Source organism: Molothrus ater, chromosome 4 (assembly GCF_012460135.2).
Source record: "Molothrus ater isolate BHLD 08-10-18 breed brown headed cowbird chromosome 4, BPBGC_Mater_1.1, whole genome shotgun sequence".
NCBI classification, from domain to species: Eukaryota; Metazoa; Chordata; class Aves; order Passeriformes; family Icteridae; genus Molothrus; species Molothrus ater.
This window is the reverse complement of record NC_050481.2, coordinates 6058607-6077158: the sequence shown is the minus strand read 5'-3', so window position 1 is coordinate 6077158 and position 18552 is coordinate 6058607. Positions and strand designations below refer to the sequence as shown.

The 18552-nt window shown below is 42.1% G+C and overlaps 1 protein-coding gene across 1 annotated transcript in view; it reads right to left on the bottom strand.

Moving 5' to 3' along the window:
* Nucleotides 1-1687: 1687 nt before the first annotated feature.
* The window catches only part of TNIP3 (TNFAIP3 interacting protein 3), a 40811-nt gene continuing 23946 nt past the window's right edge, over nt 1688-18552 (bottom strand). Inside the window, exons 7-13 of the mRNA XM_054514597.1 lie at nt 17862-17990; nt 15639-15767; nt 13337-13453; nt 10836-10961; nt 9273-9431; nt 6664-6724; nt 1688-1790 (exon numbers count right to left, since the gene is read on the bottom strand). Coding sequence (XP_054370572.1) covers nt 1759-1790; nt 6664-6724; nt 9273-9431; nt 10836-10961; nt 13337-13453; nt 15639-15767; nt 17862-17990 — 753 coding nt within the window. The 3' untranslated portion in view covers nt 1688-1758. The remainder of the gene's footprint in view (nt 1791-6663; nt 6725-9272; nt 9432-10835; nt 10962-13336; nt 13454-15638; nt 15768-17861; nt 17991-18552) is intronic.

Genomic DNA, 18552 nt, shown 5'->3' with positions numbered 1-18552 from the left:
GCACCGAGCACACAGAGCGCGTCTGTTCCCGCATTCCCGGCGCCTCGGAGCGCGGGGTGCTCTGCCCGCAGCGCTGGGCACCTGCTGGGAGCTCCCATTGAAGGAGGTTACATTCTAATTGGATTTTCCGAAGGCAGTGCATTAGCATTTTCCATGATCTCACCCTTATTAGCCAAATCGCTGATCAGGAGGAGCGGGTTATATTGTGCTCTGTTACATTATCTGCTGCTGCAGTGTCTGCGAGCCAGCCCCAAATTCATGCAGAGATAAAAACTCCCCTCTCTCTAGCAGAGACTCGGGAGTCCATTGCGGAGCTAAGGGTGCAGTCAAACTCTAATTTTCAATAGTTCACCAAAAACAACCTCTCTCCAGAGGCTGCCTTGCTCAGTTCTTTGCTTCTGGCTCTTCCTGAGTCTGTCCTGTAAGTCAGGAATGTCACTTCTTTCATCCCTGTTGGCAGAAGCAGCATTGCTCTACAATGTAAAAGCAGAAGAATCCTTTCCCATGGGCTGTTGCCCATTGAGCCCAGAATCAAATGCTGGACATGTTTAATGCTGTCAAGTTATTATTTCTATGCACAGGCCTTTGAATATTGAAAGGAATGGAAATACCTGTTCCAGAAGCAGAAATGACACATGCAGGCTGTCCTGTAGCTGATGCCTCTGTCTTTGCACAGCTCAAAAAAACTGTTTGTGTCAGAATTTAAATCCACATGAAACACTCCTGAGCTACCGTGACATCTCCTGCCCTGCAAAAATTTGTTTCTTCCTTCAGGTGGGGTCCTGGCAGGTTTGGATACCTGTTCCTCAACAGTGATCTTTGTAAAACCCTGAAGAGAAGAGACAATCTTGCATGCAGATTATCAAGTAATGTTTGCTGGACACTCATCCATCAAAATTTTATGAAAAAAATTATTGTCTAAATACAATTTCACTTAAAAAAACAGGTTTTATTCTTGGTTAGAGGTTACATGACAAGGTTCAGATTTGTTACAAGAATAATTTGGAAATACAAAGTCATATTCACTGAGAAGTTGAAGCCATTCAAGATTTCTACTCAAATTCTTGCAATACCAATAAGTACACACAGAAAAAAACCCATGTGATTATGTTTTACATGTAATTTGAGAGCCAAAACAAAAGGAGATCTACCTGGACTCAAAAGGGGAAATGGGCACCTTCTAGCTGGCCTGGCATGGGTGGCACCCTGATCATAAATACACAAAGGGGTTTCAACAGTGAAGCAGATTTCCCAGATTTTCCCAGAAGTAAAATTTCCCTTTTACCAACCAAGAAGGGGAGGACAGAATTCAAGGTGATCAATCAACAAACCATTCCCTGGAATCAAGTAAAAACCCTCATCATTCCCAAACAACAACAACCACCAAAAAATCACACCACTATTGGGCTTGTAAGCTCTTGAATTCAAACCAGATGTGACAGTCTGAATCCCCAGTAAGAACTGCATCTCTTCTCATCAGGCTCTTAAAGAGATTCTCACAAGGCAGCACAAACAGCATCTTCAGAACAAAGGGCAGTAACACTTCCCAGCAGAGTTTAACTGGATCCTGAGGATCACCAGCCTGTATGAGCTGCTTTGCTATTGTCCTCACAGGGATTTTACCAGACATAAATCACATGCACTGAAGAGATAAGGAGCTAGGAGCAAAAAAAAAAAAAAACCCAGAAGAAAACAGAATAATGAAGTTGCAAGAGTCCCTTGCAGCCTTTGGTTTAGATTTCTCCAGGCCGGGGGCTGTCAGCGATGGGCTCCCTTCTCCAGGGGGGAATCTGCAAAAGCAAAATCAGTGGGAATTACTGTGACATTGAGAAATACAACTCACTCAGGAGTCATTTTCCTCCATTTTGTAACACTTTCACACACACACCCCCAAAGCCAACCCTGTACTTCACTACAAGGCTGTAATCAAACCAATACAAGTGGCCGTAGGAGTGAAAAAGCCAAAGAGAGTGGTGATAGCAGAGTGCTCCAGGAGTCTCCTTCTCAACCTTCCTCTAATCCTGGTGGTTGACACAGAGCAAACAGTAGGGTCTCATGGTTTAAAGCCTCCATGTAAAAATCTTTGCAGACTTTTTAAAAGATCAGCTGACATTCAGCAGTGCCCAGAGGTATACACTGGAATTAGGTGCACCCAAGAGAGCAGCTAAATCTGACAGAGGGAATAATTAGTATCCATGGCAAAGCAGGTGTCTGCGGTCCAAAAATGTGTTTGATAGTAAGTCACTCAAGCTAGGAAAATAAAACGAAATTGAAGAAAGGAAAGATGCTATTGCTGGTGCAACACATGCTTCCTGAAGCTTCAAAAGGTTTTGGAAAAATGCTCTGATACATCTCTAGTAGCACAAGCACAAATGCAGTCACTATTTCACTTAAAGAGAAAACATCAGGAATGATGAATCCTGATCTGTTGGCTCATAGAAATAAAATGATCAAATCCTGCAGCTGTTTAAATCACATATCCTGTTCCTCTTCCCAAGAGACTTTTCTGCCTGGTACTCTGAAGAACTACAACACATTCTGTGATCTTCAGCTCAAGCTGACTTTTAAAAGCACTTTAACTTCACATGCTCTGGAGTTAGGAATCAGAACTGTGCTAATGGCCTTTTTGCAGTAGCAGAAATCAAGCTGGATCAGTAAAAATACTGGAAATAATCACATTTTCATTCCCAATGGGGATGGCAAGCTGCTAATTAAATCTGTCTTGACTACTTGGAAGCACTGATAATTTCTCATGTAATGCATGCACTGAGGAGATGCTAATACCAAAAATGTTAGGGGTCTGGGATTTTCTTCAGGAAAATTAAGATGTCAATTAATTGACTTTTTTTTCCTGTCTGGTTTTTACTGAAGACCTCCACAAATCCATTTTTTTCAGTTTTTCATATTTCCCCCCCCCCTCCCTACAGATGTCATTATTTTCAGTGGCAAACCCCACACTTCTCCCTCCTCTTCTTCCAATTAGCTGTAATTATAACAACATTAGCAACAAATTAGGTGCCTCCAGGGCAAAAATCTGGGAAGCAGCAGACTGTGGAAAGGAAGAGGAGATGAGATTCTAATGGAAGTAAGCAGGCACATCCATGTGCTCATCTGGGCACCCTGAGGGCTGTGCAGGTTGAGCTCTGCTTTCCCTGAGCCTGCCAAGATGAGGAGGTGACCAGCTGCTGCCACAAGCCTCCAGAGCTACCCCTGGAGAGGGAAGCAAAAGGCTCCATTTGGGCTTCTCCCTGTGCCTGGCATCACTGGATCCAAGATAAAAACATCCAGCTCAGACTGGAGAAACCCTTGGGTTGTATCTGATGCTCTGAAGGGCTAACTGGGGTCCTTAAATGCATCCACTGGGAATATTTTTGCCAAGGGAAAAAATGCAGTATGATTAATTGTGCAAATGAAAAAGCCAAGACATGCCAGCAGTTGCAGCATGCAAAAGGGTTCTTGCCCCGAGTAGGCTTTTGAGCAATAAACCTTTTTTCCAGAGAATTTTGCATTAAATGTCTGGGTCCAGGGAAAATCTCCAAGATCAAGCTCTTTTTTACAACTGTCTTTTCAATTTTGCACAGTTGAATAAGGAAGGAAGTCAATACTGCTTGCCAAGTAAAATGACATTAAGTACATTTGCTGGAAATCTTTTTGCCTTGCTCCTTAAAAATTAAAGAAAAAAAAAAACAAACCTTCAAATCAACAACAAAAAACAAACAGAACAATATAACCAAGAACAAAAAGGTCAGAATCTGACATCAGGAGTGTAACAGAGCACAGAGAGACCTAGGAGCTAAATTTCCTCCTAAGGCAGCACTGCTGGTCCAACAAGACAAGGCTGGGAAAACTTAAACATATTTTAGGACTAAGATTTCCTGCACAGCAAGGTACCTGGGGAGGGATCAGTCCAGAGGTGGGAAAGAAGAGTTATTCTTGGAAATACATTGGGACCTTAAAGAAAACACCTTTGCTTTTTTGGAGGACAAGCTGAACTTGGCTATGAGTTATCTGGGGTTCTAAGCAGCTTTTTGAGGGTTGGGGGTTTTTATTTCCTCTCATTTTGCCCAGCCTGTTTCCCTCATCTTTTCCTGATTTCTGATGAATTTATTCCCAGTTTATTAGAAAAAGCTCAAATCTAAAAGTGCCAGATCCAAACCATCACACAACCACAAGAGCTCAGTGCTGGACACACCATTGCATAAGTGATGCTCTGCCAACTACCAGAACACATCTCTGGGGAAAATAACAGTCTGGAGAGCAAACTTTAGACAATAGCATCAAATAGTGTTCATCAAATTGCTGTAGCAAAGGGCTGGGGTTTTTCTTTAATTTAAAAAATTCTCTAGAGATAATCCTATAGCTATAGATGATGGCAAAAAATGTTTTTTAGACAAAAGAGAAAGACAAACTGGGCTTAACAAGGGCAGCAGTCCTTTGAGACAGCCTATTCTTACCATGGGAGCAGCTAAAGAGAGTGGAGCCAGTCAAAAATACAGATATGGTTAGAGGAGAAGCAGAAAACATGAGATTGCAGCTGGTTACAGAGGGACCCCTGCAGAACCCAAGCCAAATGCCAAAGTACCTGAGTGCAAACACCTTTCTCCCTCACAGGAGAGGGAGGAAAACACAATGAAGGTGCCTCTATACAAAACTACAGAAAAAATTACTAAGTCCTGCTTAGTGACATACCATTAAAGTCCCAATTACATTATGAGACTCTCACAGATGTCAGATCTCTCTAAAGCAGGCTTTTTAAACGAAATATTATCACAAGTATCGGTTTCCCAACTCATTTCACTGTGCTCAGCTCTGAAGTTACAACCTGTGACCTGTGCTTCATAATTGTTACTTAAGAAAAAATGCCCAGCATCAAAGGAAAATTTGTTAAGGGAAATTTAAAGGTTTTCCCTAGAAATATCAATCTACTGAAGTAGCATTCCTAAAGGAAACTGTTTCATGCCTAAAAGTTGCTTCACTGCTGATTTGTTTCCTATAATGAAGACCTAGCTCAGCAGAGAGGAGATTCATCTGTCCATTTATAATCTACTGAGAAAATGAAGGATGAGAACTGAGAACCAGGAATGCTGCTGCACATGCTGGCTCATTAGACCCACCAGTGTAATTAGCACTTGTACAAAATGGAGCAAAGAAATGGGCACATCAAGAACTCTTGCTCATCACATATTCTTGGAGCTTCTATCCTGGAAACCTTTCCCAAAATACTTACAGGCAGATTTAATATAGACGACTATATATAATACATAAAGCCAGGCTAGTGACTCAAGAGTGGAAGTTTGACCTCTGTGTGATCAATGGATAAATGATCAAAATCATCTGTTTCAGCAGACAGGATAAAGAGAATATGAGCCCAGAAGGTGTTAAAGCAGACATCCTACACTGCACTAGTAAGAAATCCTCTTTAAAGGGGCTGGAGCAAAAAGGGAAGGGAAAAGTCTCCAAGTATCCTAATCCCTGTCCTGTTGAGAAGGAGTTGTTTGGATGTTCTGGGCAAGGAACAGAAATAGAAAGACAGAGCACAGCTCTTCAAGAAGTTTTTCTCAGGGAGTCAAGTCATGTAGTCCAGCAGGGTGGAAGAAGAGCTCTCCTTCTCCAGATCCCCCAGGTGCAGTGCCCTGGACCGCAGCTGCAGTTGGTGGCAGGACTGGTTTCATTCCCTGTTAAAAACATCCTCCCTGTATCCTCTGGTGCAATAAATCACTTGGAGTTTGAGTGGGAGGAATGGCAAAACTCATCTCCTGTTCTGTTGTGCAGGCACAGCACTACTTTCCCTGTGACCACATCTGAACTCTCCAAAGAGCTGCTGTGTAATTATGGGATGCCCATCAGCCATTTTGGTGAGCCACGTTCCCACTCTACCCTCTCTTCTGGGCAAACATGGATGACAGCAAATAATGGAACAGTTCCTCTGTAGCCATCTTCTTCTTCCAGATGTAACACAACAGCTTCTGGACTCAGTTGTGGTACCCACTGGCATCAGATTCCCACCCAGAAGAGATTCCTTGTGGTGTCCATCTTTTGAGTGGTCTGAAACAAGTACTTCAAAACACCCAGGAATGATTTCAAATCCAGCTACAAATATTAATTACTCCTCCCTGTTTCCAAAAAATACTTTGTACTGACCCTTTGGCAAGTATTTTACTCTGCCCACTTCCAAGGCTCAAGTTTCACACCTGGCACCTGAACCACCAGAACAGACCAGGAACAGCAATGGGCATTTTGTCTTTAAGGTGAAACAACATCCTAAAGCCTGCACTTTGTTACCAAGGACTCCTCAACGTGCCCCTGCTGGCCCCATTTTGGCACTTGATTAAATTTGGTCTTTGCTGGAGCAACAGAAGCTCTAAGGAGAATTTTGAGGGTATCTTTTCTTTAGGACTATTACTAGGTGTTTAATGAGGCAAATGTGTGATCCTATAATGTGTAATAGAGACATTTTATGAATTGCAACAAAGCTATAACATAGAGGGTGTTACATCAGAAACCTCACCTGTGGTGCACACACACCAACCTTGACTCTCCAAGGCAAAGCTGTCACATAAGCACTCAACACATAGACAGGAAAGTTTACTCTACATCCCTCAAAGGCCTCCATTTGAAAAAAAAAGTCCATTTAATACATGCTCTGTACAGCTGTTGTCTTACCATTTGCCTTGTGCTGCACATCTGGCGGAAGCTGGTCTGGAACATACCACTGATAGTCTGGCTGCACAGAACAATAAAACATTATTGCAGCAATATGGACTTCCCAGGCACTTCAAACACAAGAGCAGTGACATGATAAAAACATAATTGTGCTGTGAAGCCTCTCATTAGCCATACAAAAGCAGTTTAAAACAAAATCTCATATTTAGGTTTGTTTCCACCGATCCCAGTCTTCCAGCTTGCTTCCTTCCCTGTGGCATCAGAAAAATTGGTGTAAACCTTTCTAGATCCCACAAATCACAAGGACACATGAAGAGAACCAAACAAGCCTTTAAAAGGGCTAAGGAATAAAGTGCAGCAGAAGATACCAGCAAGCATCTCCCTCTACCAAAGAACTCCAGAGGAACCTGGCCCACTTAACAGGTGAAGCTGCTCCAGTTTGAATGCAACTAAAACAGCTGTAAAATGCTCCAGTGTGACAGGAATGAACCATGGAATCAAGTTCTCTCCCCTCCTCCCTTTGCTCACAGGTGAGCACTGCTGTTTCTATAGCATTAGCTATTATCAAATAACTTCCTGCCAACACCGTGGGACAGGGAACATTCCCATCTCTCTCCTAAGAGGAAGTACTGGGAAGGTTATGTCCATGCAGACACAGCTTTGTCCAGGGAAATCTTGGAAGAAATAGTGCATTATAGTTTATACCACCCACTGTGGCAAATGAGGAGCAAATTACCACTAGAGAAAACAACTTTGGGACCAGCCATTTCAGCTGAAGCTATGTTAGGCTGTCTGTCTGGAATAAGTAGTCCATGGAAGCTTGTCAAAGTCTAGGTAATTGCTGCTTCAAATTAGTTACACTGGAAAAATGATTCTTGTTTTGCAGAAATTACTCTGACAAAATCACTGAATAGCCCCAAGGGGAATCTTGCAGATTTCAATTTGCAGGGAACAAATTTCATATACTCCTACAGAAGTTTTGCCTGAATTAAGATGGCAGGATGAAGCTGTAGATAGAGAAAACAGATTTAACTTTTATATTTTGCTGTCACTCATGCTTATACAGCAGTAATCACTCTCATACACTGTCAGGAAAAAAAAGGAGCTATTGTATTTCAACTTAAATTGTACCAGTCACAGGAATTATTAACTAATTCTGTGCTTGTGTGCAAACAAAGTAGACCTTGATATAAAGCTTTAAGCACAGGTAGTTTTTCAGCAATGGCTCAAATTACACTCATTTGCACTGCTTTTTTGAGTTTCTGGTGAATTTTATGTTCTCTGATCAATTCTCTTTTTCTGTACCTGTACCCTGCAAACTTGAACTAATTTCAAGAACAAGATGTGTATTTCACATCAGACTAACCAAAATGTTTTCACTAGAGTGTAAAAAGTGAAAGAAAAAGTGAAAGAACAGAAAAGAAGGAAAAAGCAAAAGCACAGCCTAAACATGCAGGATTATGTATCAGGACACCCATTAAATTCTAACACCTTTCTTCATTGCTAACAAATTGCTCAGGGAGGTACCCAAAGCTCAGAGCAGCAACTCACACAGGCAAAGAATTGAAAAAAAAGGGTCAGAATGAAACTGGGAGTTACAAAGCAACCAGTCAGACTGACACCGGCGCTCCAGCAGGAATGACAAAGTTGTAAACCCAGTGATCCCTCACAGAATTAGAAACCCAGATGATGAAAGTTCAGGGAGAAGAGCCAAAATAATCTGGGCCAGTATCCAAATTGCAGGGAAGAACATTCTGCAATACTTCCAACTTTGATAAATGGGCAGATAAGCACACTCCTGAAACACAGAAATTACTTGTCTGACCACAGCTTTTCCATTGGATTTCTACAGCCTGAAAGCCTTACATGCATTTTGCAAAAATTCAGCTATAATTTCTCAAATAATGAGCATCTTTCCATATGTGACAGCTTTACAGCCAGAATCAGACATTGTGTACTTAAAATGACATTCACCATGTTTAAATGTATTCTCAGTAGATTGGAACAAGCCAGCCCACTTAGATAACCCAAAGCAGGTCAAAAATATTCTTTGAAGCAGTATTTTCCTTGGAATAAATAACTCCCACCCACAGAACCTGCTCCAGTGGTTCTATTCTTCTATTCTTCTATTCTTTTGCATGCTGAGGAAGACAGGACCCTGTTGTGTTGTTCCAGGAAAAAAAGTTCATTTCCTATTATGTTAGCCACGCTCAGACAGAACTTGCACTTCTGCTGATTTGGTTTTTATTGTCTTATGTTGAAGGCTCAGAGCAGATCCCCACTTCTGAAGTGGGGTAATTATACAGCTAGAAAGAGCTCTGAATGTCTGTCGTGGGAATAAATTAATCTAAGAAATCAGCAAGACTCCAATCAAACAACCTTATTTTTTATATTAACAAACAAATGTAAAGGAACCCTGTTTTTCTTCCTAGTGCTGTTACAGATAAAGAGTATTTTCAAAGGGAATTCAATCTTGATCTGGACTAAACAACACCCTAGGAAAGCACAGATTGACTTGCTGCTGAGGATGGCAGGGTGATGGCACCTGTGGTCCCCATGCTGTGAGGAAATCAGTGTCCCTGTCACACAGGGGATGGTGGGAGCCTTACCAAGCACTGCTGCTGCTGCTGCGCCCTGCGAGGCACTGGATGTGCCCGAGGATCCGGACAGTGGAGAACCATTCCACAGCCCCCATATCTGACACACGGGGAGAGGAAGAGTGGAGCTGGGCAACGGGGCCTCTCAGGCTGTGCTGGGAGGTCTTTTGTCTGTCAAGAAAAGAACAAGAATAAATGCATTAGCAGTGGAATCCAACCAATACAATCAGATCATTCATGTACAAGTGGGTTGCAACACTGCTTGTTTAGACCCTTCATACTACTTATCATTCAAGAAATTATTTAAGACAGCTGACTTGTGCCACATCAGAGTCTTGACACCTTTTATGTGAGGAAAATAGTGACCCCAAGATATGACAAGCACATTACTGTGTCTTTTATATTCAAAAAGAATTCTGTATTTTCATTACACACAGTTGCTTTCAATAGTTTGAAGCAGAACTACATGGACAGTCACTTGCATGATAAGATAAGTAAATAATTTTGGTTTAGGTCCAAAGTTGCGTGCCTCAGATTTGGGTCTGCCTTTTCTTAGGCCCTCTGCATTCCAGTAGAGTCAACAGCAATTTGCCTAAGGACGCAGTAAGGAGGTGTAAAAGATGATTATATTCTGCGACTCTGTGAGTCACAACTAAATAATTTGACTTAAGAAAACAAACTAAGAAATATTTTATATGCTTGCTCTCATCCTTAAAACCCTCCACAAGCTCTCTTTAATCAAATCCCGAGGCAGGAAGAGACAAACAGGAAGATCTCCAGTATGAACTCTTGGTGCAGTGGGCAGCACCTGGCCTCTGACTTTTCAGCAAGACCCTACCACCTCTGATGCATGGCTTGGTTGAGAATAAGGCAATCCTGAAGTTTCTCTGTCACAACAATGTTGGGGAGGACAATAAATCACCACAGAGCATTTTGGTAATCAGCCCTTCTTTTAAAGCATTGCACAATTTTGTCAAGACAGGAAACCTCGGAATTTCGTCATTCTTAAATGGGGATTGAGAAAGCTCAGAGTTTTGCATGCCATGATTTTACTATGGCTTCCTACTGACACTACTTTGAAGAGATAAAAAGGATGTTGCAAGAAAAAAATTATTGCAGAGGCTGCTCAGCTAGTTTGCATGGAGAGCATTTTTTTCCTCAGTGATATTAACATCACTCTGTAATTCAATTGCAGAGGTCAGGATTAACTACAGAAGCTCTTTATTTCAAAAGTTGGTTTGATCTCACAGCTCTTATATCAAGTGCCAGTGAAACAATCCAAGTCCTCTGGACTTGTTTTTGGTTGTGTCTACCCTCCCCCTCCTCCATTTTCAGATATGTTTGAAAAGTTTTTGCAATAAGTACTCCCTTCGTCTACTTATTTTGGAAGTCTTCTCTAATCGTTTCTCATCTTCTTACTGCATTACTTCAGAATGATTTCATCCCAGGTGGTGACCTCATATAAAATCCAATGTCAATTAATGGAAGCCAGAAAGCCTTGAGTTGTGTGGAAAGTGAGAAAAAAAAAATAAAATACACATGTGCTGGCAATGGGAGCTTTCTTTTGACTCATACCTGAGAGCTGAGTTTACTCAGTTGAGATTGCAATCTCTCATTAATTTTCTGCAATGCTTCTTTCTCCTCATTAAGCCTCTCTCGGTCAGATCTCTCCTTCCTGAAGTCCTCCTCGTATATTTGGACCTGCAATCATCATGAACAGTGTGTGAGCTTCAGCAGGGGCACTTGGTGGTTTGGTCGCTTTCTAAACACTGCCCAAGCAGAAGGGTGAATTCCAAGGGGATCCCTGCTCCCTAAAATCCTCCAAACAAAAGTTTCCCTGGTCTTTTTTTGTGACTGATGCAAAGTGACAAGCAATGGTCATGCTCTAGTGGCACTCATCAATAGAAATCAAAATTGAAACAGTCCCCAGTGCCAGGTTTGTACAACCTTGCACATCAAAAAGCTGACTGGCAAATATCAGTTTCAAATATTATAAATGAGATAGCAAATACTAGTATCCATCTTTTTAAGGGATTGGCAGTAGGAGGACAAACATTTTACCCAACATTTTTCCAGTTTTCTCTTCAGTTATGGGCACTTTTAACTCCCTCCCGTATACCTCAGGTGCAAGGAGTTAGAGAAGAACCTCCCCAGCCCAATGTAGAGGCAGAGGGGAGCATAATGTACACAATTCCAAATGGAATGGAATGTACACATTTCCCAGTGGAAATACAGATGTTTGACCCTGTTCCTAGAAAATAAGCTGCCTTGCAAATGCTGAGGGATGCAGTGGCTTAGCTCTTTTTTATGTGGTCAGGGAATCACAGAGCTTCATCCCATTAAAAAAATATCTGACCACCCCAGGCACAGGCAGTGAGCACACAGATTTGGAAACAAAACACAAATCCATAAATTATTTGGTGTTAAGATGACCGACTTAATTCTTCAGCTAACGGGCAGGCATCCACCTGGTGAGAAGCTGGAGGCTGGTGGCACTTCTACTGACAAACAACAGCAAAGGCATGTTTGGGTGGGAACCACCACCAGAACTTTCAGAAGCTCTTTCATGTCCTCTTGGTTACTCACTAAAGCCTGCTGACAGTCTCTTCCCAAAAAACATGCTTGCTGTGGCTCATGCCCTGCCCATTGGACAGATCCAGTTTTCTTTTTGCTGGAAGCAGTGCTATGACTTCACAGAAGGACTAGAAAAATGTTCATACCTCAGGGGAGGAAAAAGGTCAGCACAGGGCTTTATGTGAAGAAAAAAATCTTTTCCTGACCCTCTGAAGCAGAGACAAAACTGTCACTTGCAGAAATCCTTGCATCCCTTGTCCATCTACACACTTCTCAGTGTTTCCTCATTTTTTCTCCCTCAATTCCTTCCCTGCTGTCCCACCTCCCTCCCACTCCCCAGCTGCACAATCTGCTAGAGCTGCAAGGGAACCTGTTTGGCACAGTTTTGTCATTTATGCTGAGATAAATGTCCTGTCCCTGAGAAAGAGGGGACACCTCCCAAGGAATGAATGCCTTCATCTCCACTGCTGTGACCAGGGATGGGCTGATGACAGCCAAGCTCCTGTGGGACCCTGTCATGTCACTCTTTGTCCCAGGAGTCCCTCCTCCATCCAGTTGGAGCTTTCTGTTCCACTTCATGTAGAAGGAAGTCTGGACTCTCTGTACTGATTTATACAACTAGGAAAACACATTCATAAAATAGATACCTCATGAGAAATTTGGAAAAAAAACCTGGTTTGCTCTATTTTATTGTGTAGAATGAAATAACTCATTACTGTACAATCAAGTGCAGGATTTTGCTCTCCAGCATGTGGCAAGCATTACATTAGAGAGCAAAATCTGGCTCTGCTGTCAAACGTGACAGAAACAAGTATTTTATTCCCATTGAATAAAATTCCCATTCTGATCACATCCATTTGTGTGTCAATAATGTTAACCCTGACACTATCCAGGACAACAGACCTGAAGTGTTAAAATTCTCTGAAAACTACACTGTTGATTCTTTCATATGGAAAGAAAAACAGTGCACAAAGTATTTGAGTTGCTCAGAACAAAGATTAAAAAATAAATAGATACAAATCTATAGTCCTTGGGATGCAGGTTATGAATGCAAATGCTTTGCCTCACACTTAGAAAAACTGCAGTGCCAATGCTCTAGTTTTCCAAGACTAGGATCTTTGGATAATTCTCTACAGTGGCAACTTCTAAGATAAAAGGATCAGAAAACACAAGCAGTAATCAATGAAATTCAGCATTCCCCCTAGATGACATTCAGCCCCTAACAGAGAGCTGGCAGGACACCTCCAGGAGTCAGGAGAGCCATTCTGCTGCTTGGGGTCCTCCACAAGCCCTTGCTCAGGTCCTCTGCCAGGACTCAGTTCCACTTTGTGGACTCTGCTGTGATGACAGCACCTGGGGAAACATCATCCCAAAGGGCTGTGGCTAAACTGGCTCTTCCTTTCAGGAGCTCCACACAGCACGTCTACCAAGCACAGTCCCTGGGAGAGAAGGCAAAATTATGCTGTGTGAAATCCATCCAGGCTCACTTGAGCTGTTCTTACCTGCTGTTTAAGAACTTCCAGTTGGGTTCTCATCTCCTCAATGCTGTTCCTGTCACCCTTCCCTAGAGGAGTCCCAACAACGGGTGGGTGCTGCTTTTTAAACGTGTCCAGAAGGGCCTGCAACATCAAACAGTAAAAATACTAAACAGAGATTCACTACATGAAAAAGAAAAAAATATCCTTTAAAATTATTAGGAAGAGGTCTCCCTTTCACTTTCGATTATACACACTGGATATAAACCCACTTTACTACAGTAAAGTCTGACTGAAACGTTTTTTTTTTTCACTAAAACTAGGGATTCCTTCACGTGGAACAAAGTAAAACCTCCAGTTTGAGAGGAAGTTGCGTCGTCTCCATAGTTTGTCACTAGAGGGAGTTACGAATACACACAACACTGGTACCACTCTTACCTGTTCTACACTGAAATTCTGCCACGGTTCTTCTCAGACTTTATTTTTACAGTACTACACAGCTCTCCCTTGAACTGGAATAATTAAATCACTCCTACATCTCTCTATCTATAACCACACATTATAATTATATATTTTTTTCTTTACTCTAGCACAAATACTATTCAGTTCTTTTCATTCTCTCATATAAAATACAAATCCCTGACTTTATCCCTTTTACAAGTTGAATTCATGCTGATGATCCTCAGCCCCCTCTTGCTGCCCAACCTCAAGCAGGAAGGATGGAAGACATTTGGAGGGGGAAGAGGCAAACAGGGAAGAACTGGCCAAGCAGGAGAAACACTATCCAAAGTAATCCAAGATTGGTATCAATTATCCAAGGCCCAACAAAAACCAAGCACTTTCCATGGAAGCATAGAAAAGGAAAGCTTTCTATCTGATGAGGTGCTGTCCCTAAGAATTGTGCAGAAGTGAAGCTGGTTATAATAGTGACAAAGCTGGTGTTCCATGCCAATACATTCAGAAGGTTGAACCCAAAACTGGGAGGTTGAAAATACAGACACCCTTCTTCTGCCCCTTTGAATCCCCCTTTAATATCTTTTTGAAGAGGTTCTACAACTCAGAATTATGGAGGGGGAAAAAAGAAAATCAATCTTCAAAAAGTTAATGGTAAGGTGAAGATTATTCCTAAACTGCATTTGGAACACGATACTGTGAGACCCTGCTTTATCCATTAACACAACAAGAAGAAAAAGTTGATTTCAGAGAATTTGTAACAATTTCAAGTGGCTGAACCTGAGATAGCAGGTAAATAAAGTTAAAAGGGCACAGAGGGTCCCTTCCTGTCTCATGTGCATTCATGACATGAGATTTTAAGGATGCAAATGCACTGAAAATCAGTAAATTACTGTTGGGAAAGTGTATATGAAATTGATGCTTCATTTAAAACAATGGTGTATATACCCCATCTGTCTTATTATAGCCACATCATAAGACAGCAAAATAAAACATTTATATAAGCTGTTTAACAAACAAGGCATTGAATTAAAGTTAGACTGGAGCTTTGAGCAAGTCCTGTCAATGCATTTCAAAAAGAGCTAGAGATCATGGGTTCTGTCAGATTTTTTCTTATGGCAGCATTATGTTTTTGGCTTGACTCTTGCACATCATGGCCCTTTAGCTTATTAAAACACTTATTCAAGTCACACAGCAATGGTTACTGCAATGCATTTCCTCAGGAAGTGTTTGTGGTTCACCATTAAATACAAAATTGTTAGAAAACACCCACTGCTTTATGTGATCTTTTGATTAAACAAAATTACATTTATTACTTTACCTCAGTTAAAAAAAAAATTCCATGTAGCTATTTAAAGACAATTTCCTCAGTGAGACATATATACACATAAAATTATAGGTATGAATATGTGTATATATGGATTTAAGCACTAGGACAGGACTATGTCTTCTGAGGAGAAGCCATCATTCTCCAACACAGAATAGATGTAAAATCAGTTTTTAAGCTGTGTGACCTTTCTTTTCAACCAGTCTTTCACTAGGTGCATACAGAAGCATCTTTGTGCCATTTCCTCTTTGCTCTGAGGAGGGAGCATGTAGGAAGGGCTTAGACATGACATGTAGAGAGGTTTCATAGGAGAAGCCAATTACTCTCTGAATTTTTCTCCTTGCAATGCAACCCTGCTAGTAGCCAAAGAATGAGACCCTGCATGCACATGTCTGAGCTGAAGTGAGTTCTTGCTCATTTGCCCAGCTCCCAAATGGTGATCATGTGTTTGCCACCAGGTTGTTCAGAACTGAAAAGCTGCTATCTGGTAGGTGAGGGACAACAGAGATGCCAGAATTAGAGGAATCAGTGGCTCACTCCTGCTCCTACCTTGTTGAGACGACTTATTTCACTCTCATAGTATTCCTTCCTCCTGGTCATTGAGGCATTCTTCTGCTTCAGGAGCCTGTTCTCTTCCTTCACTTCATGCAGAGCTTCACTAAGGACCTCTGTATCTTTCTGGGATGCAAAAATACAGAGAGATGATGCAGAAATGCAGATGGAAGCATTTTTCAAGAACAATTTTCCAAATAATCTTCTGTCTGACAGATGTGCTGCATTTTTGTTGTCCCAAACACAGTTGGGAAGGGAGGCAGCTGGAAGGCAGATCATTAGTACACCCTGATATGATAAAGTCTGTAGAAATTGTTTTGACCACTTACCATATGATGAGACAGAGACAACATACCAGACTAAATCCCTGCTCCCTGCAGTTGCACGAAGGCATGGGAAGGCTGGCAGGCCAAGCAAATCAAAATCACATCCACAGTTACCCCAGACCTGGATTTCTCTTATGTGCTCAAAGAATAAGACCAGGGCTAAATGCTAGTGGGGGCCCAGCCATTCCCAGTGCCATACGAATTTGAAGATGAAAACAGAAAAAAAAAAAGTATTTCAAATATTTTCCACAGCTGCTTTATGTGAATAAAAAAGTGAGATCCAACAATCACAGGCACAGCACACCACAGGAATGGGGTTTTTTTCTGTGCAAAAGGCTCATCTCTGTGCAGCCAGTCACAGTTTGGGCTCATCAGAAGTTCATCACTGTGTGCTAATTGAGCCAGTGAAAAACACCCCTGAGTAACTTGCTTACACATGAGGAAGCTTGACTCTACTGTGTTCTAAGTTAGCTGGGACATTTCATTTTCTCCAAAAACCAGGCAAGATTGGCAGGGTATCTCTGCAATAAGTACAGGAACTCATCCAGCAGCTAGCTCAAGCTGACAAGCACTTACTGGCTGCATGTGAAACTTTCAAGAAATTGCTGATTTAAGACCAAAGGTCAATACTGGTTAACCTGTCCCCCCCCAAAAAAATTGGACTATATTGTCATTTAGTTCATTATTCATGTATGCAGTAAAAAAAATCTCAGAGAGTGTACTACTGATCCTTATTTTTATGAAATGGTAGTTCTTTTTCATTAAAAGTCAGGCAGTAACATGAAAAAAAAAATGGACTATCTTACTCTGAATCAACACTCAGAGCAAATACAGGCAGTGATTCAGCAAGTACATAACATAGTTTGTCTTAAAACATGTAAATTGCTCAGTGGATTTGGCATCAATTATGTGCTTAGCTGGGACTCATTGATAAGCAAGTAAGATGGATGTTCTGCTTTTGCAGATAGAAGCTAAGGAGGCTGCATTTCTTTTCCTGCAGCAGCTAACTCACATCTCAGCTGAGCCGGGAAGTGATGCAACTGCCACTTGTTTCAGGTTACCATGTGAATAGAGAAGGCCAACCTCAGCCATCATCACCATCCAGCACCTCTCACCAGAGGTCATGAAGTACATGACACCATGAAGCAGAATGAGAACAGGAAGCACCACTCTGTGGGGTTTCTAAAATGGAGCACAAAGTTTTATGTAGGTGCTCATCGTTCAGGCTGGTGGTTTTACTGAGGTGGGAATCCAGCTCAGGGATCTAAACTGAGATGCAAAAGCCCACAAGGAGTCCTGAGAGAGCAGCCCAAGCACTCTGAGGGTGAGGTGACCACCACTCTGGAGCAGCTGATCAGCCCAGACACCTCCAGCCCTGATAACTGCACTGACAGTGTCAGAGATATTTGCAGGGAGCTCAAATAGCTGCACGTGTACCAGAGGCTGTACTGTCAATACCAAAACCTGGGGGGCTGGAGCTGTATTCACACCTTGGGTATTTCTTCCAAGTGCTTGGGTATTTCTTCCAAGTGCTTTGTGTAACATCTGCACTGCTGTTCCTCTTCCACTTGAACTAACTGCAGCATTTTCGTTCACACAGAAATTCACCCTGAACTGAACTGTGAGGAGGGAAATCTGTGCACTAGAAATCAACCTGCTCTTTACTCCCCCCCCCACACACACACTAATGTTGTGCTGTCTGCCACTCATATGGAAATTACTCTTTCTCTACACACAGTTCTGTGATGAGGCAGCTCAGCAGCCTGGGGTAGGATAATGAGGAGCCACAGTCTCACCTCTGGGCTGTGCACAACCCACGCAAGGGGAGAAAGATGAAAGGCAAGAGAGAGCTCAGCACAGAGCACACAAGGGGTGCCACAGGGCACCCTCCTACCTTTTCCTGCAGCAGCCTCTCTCTGCCCAGCACTTGCCACCTCTCCTCTGGATTCTGCCAGTGCCTCTCCTGCTCCAGCTCACTCACTCTCCTCTCCGACACGTCCAGCCTTGCCTTCATCTCTGCCAGCTGGAAAGCAAGTGACACACCATGCTGGGCGCACTGGGCACTCTGGAAGGCACAGCACCTTCGGGGTGTTGAGCCAGAGGCATAAAACAGTTATTTATTCCAAAATAAATGATGAACAGCCATTTGGATTGCTCTTACTCTTTGGGGGAAAAAGGAAAGGAATGATTCAGATGTCAGCAAAACTTTCTGGAAAATATTAGAGAGAATTTTTTCCTGATAAGCACGTGAATTCATTCTATAAACTGCCTGTTCATAGCAGGAAACAGCAGATGAGAGGTGTCAGTCAATGAACCAACTTGGGTTCTGGAATACCAGATAAAATTGTAAGCACTGAACTTCACAGGGCAGCTGATGATAATGTCTGCAGCAATGACACCACACGGCCAAAACCAAGGAATAACAGCTATGTCAATTGGATCTCGGATGGAAAAAAACAGAAATGAAAATATTTAATTACTATTCCTTTTGAGAGTCTCTGCTTACAGAGGGCAACTTTCATGGAGAATTTATCCAGATTTCACAAGAGATGGGACGAGAACCAGCTTAAGTGTGATGATGTGGA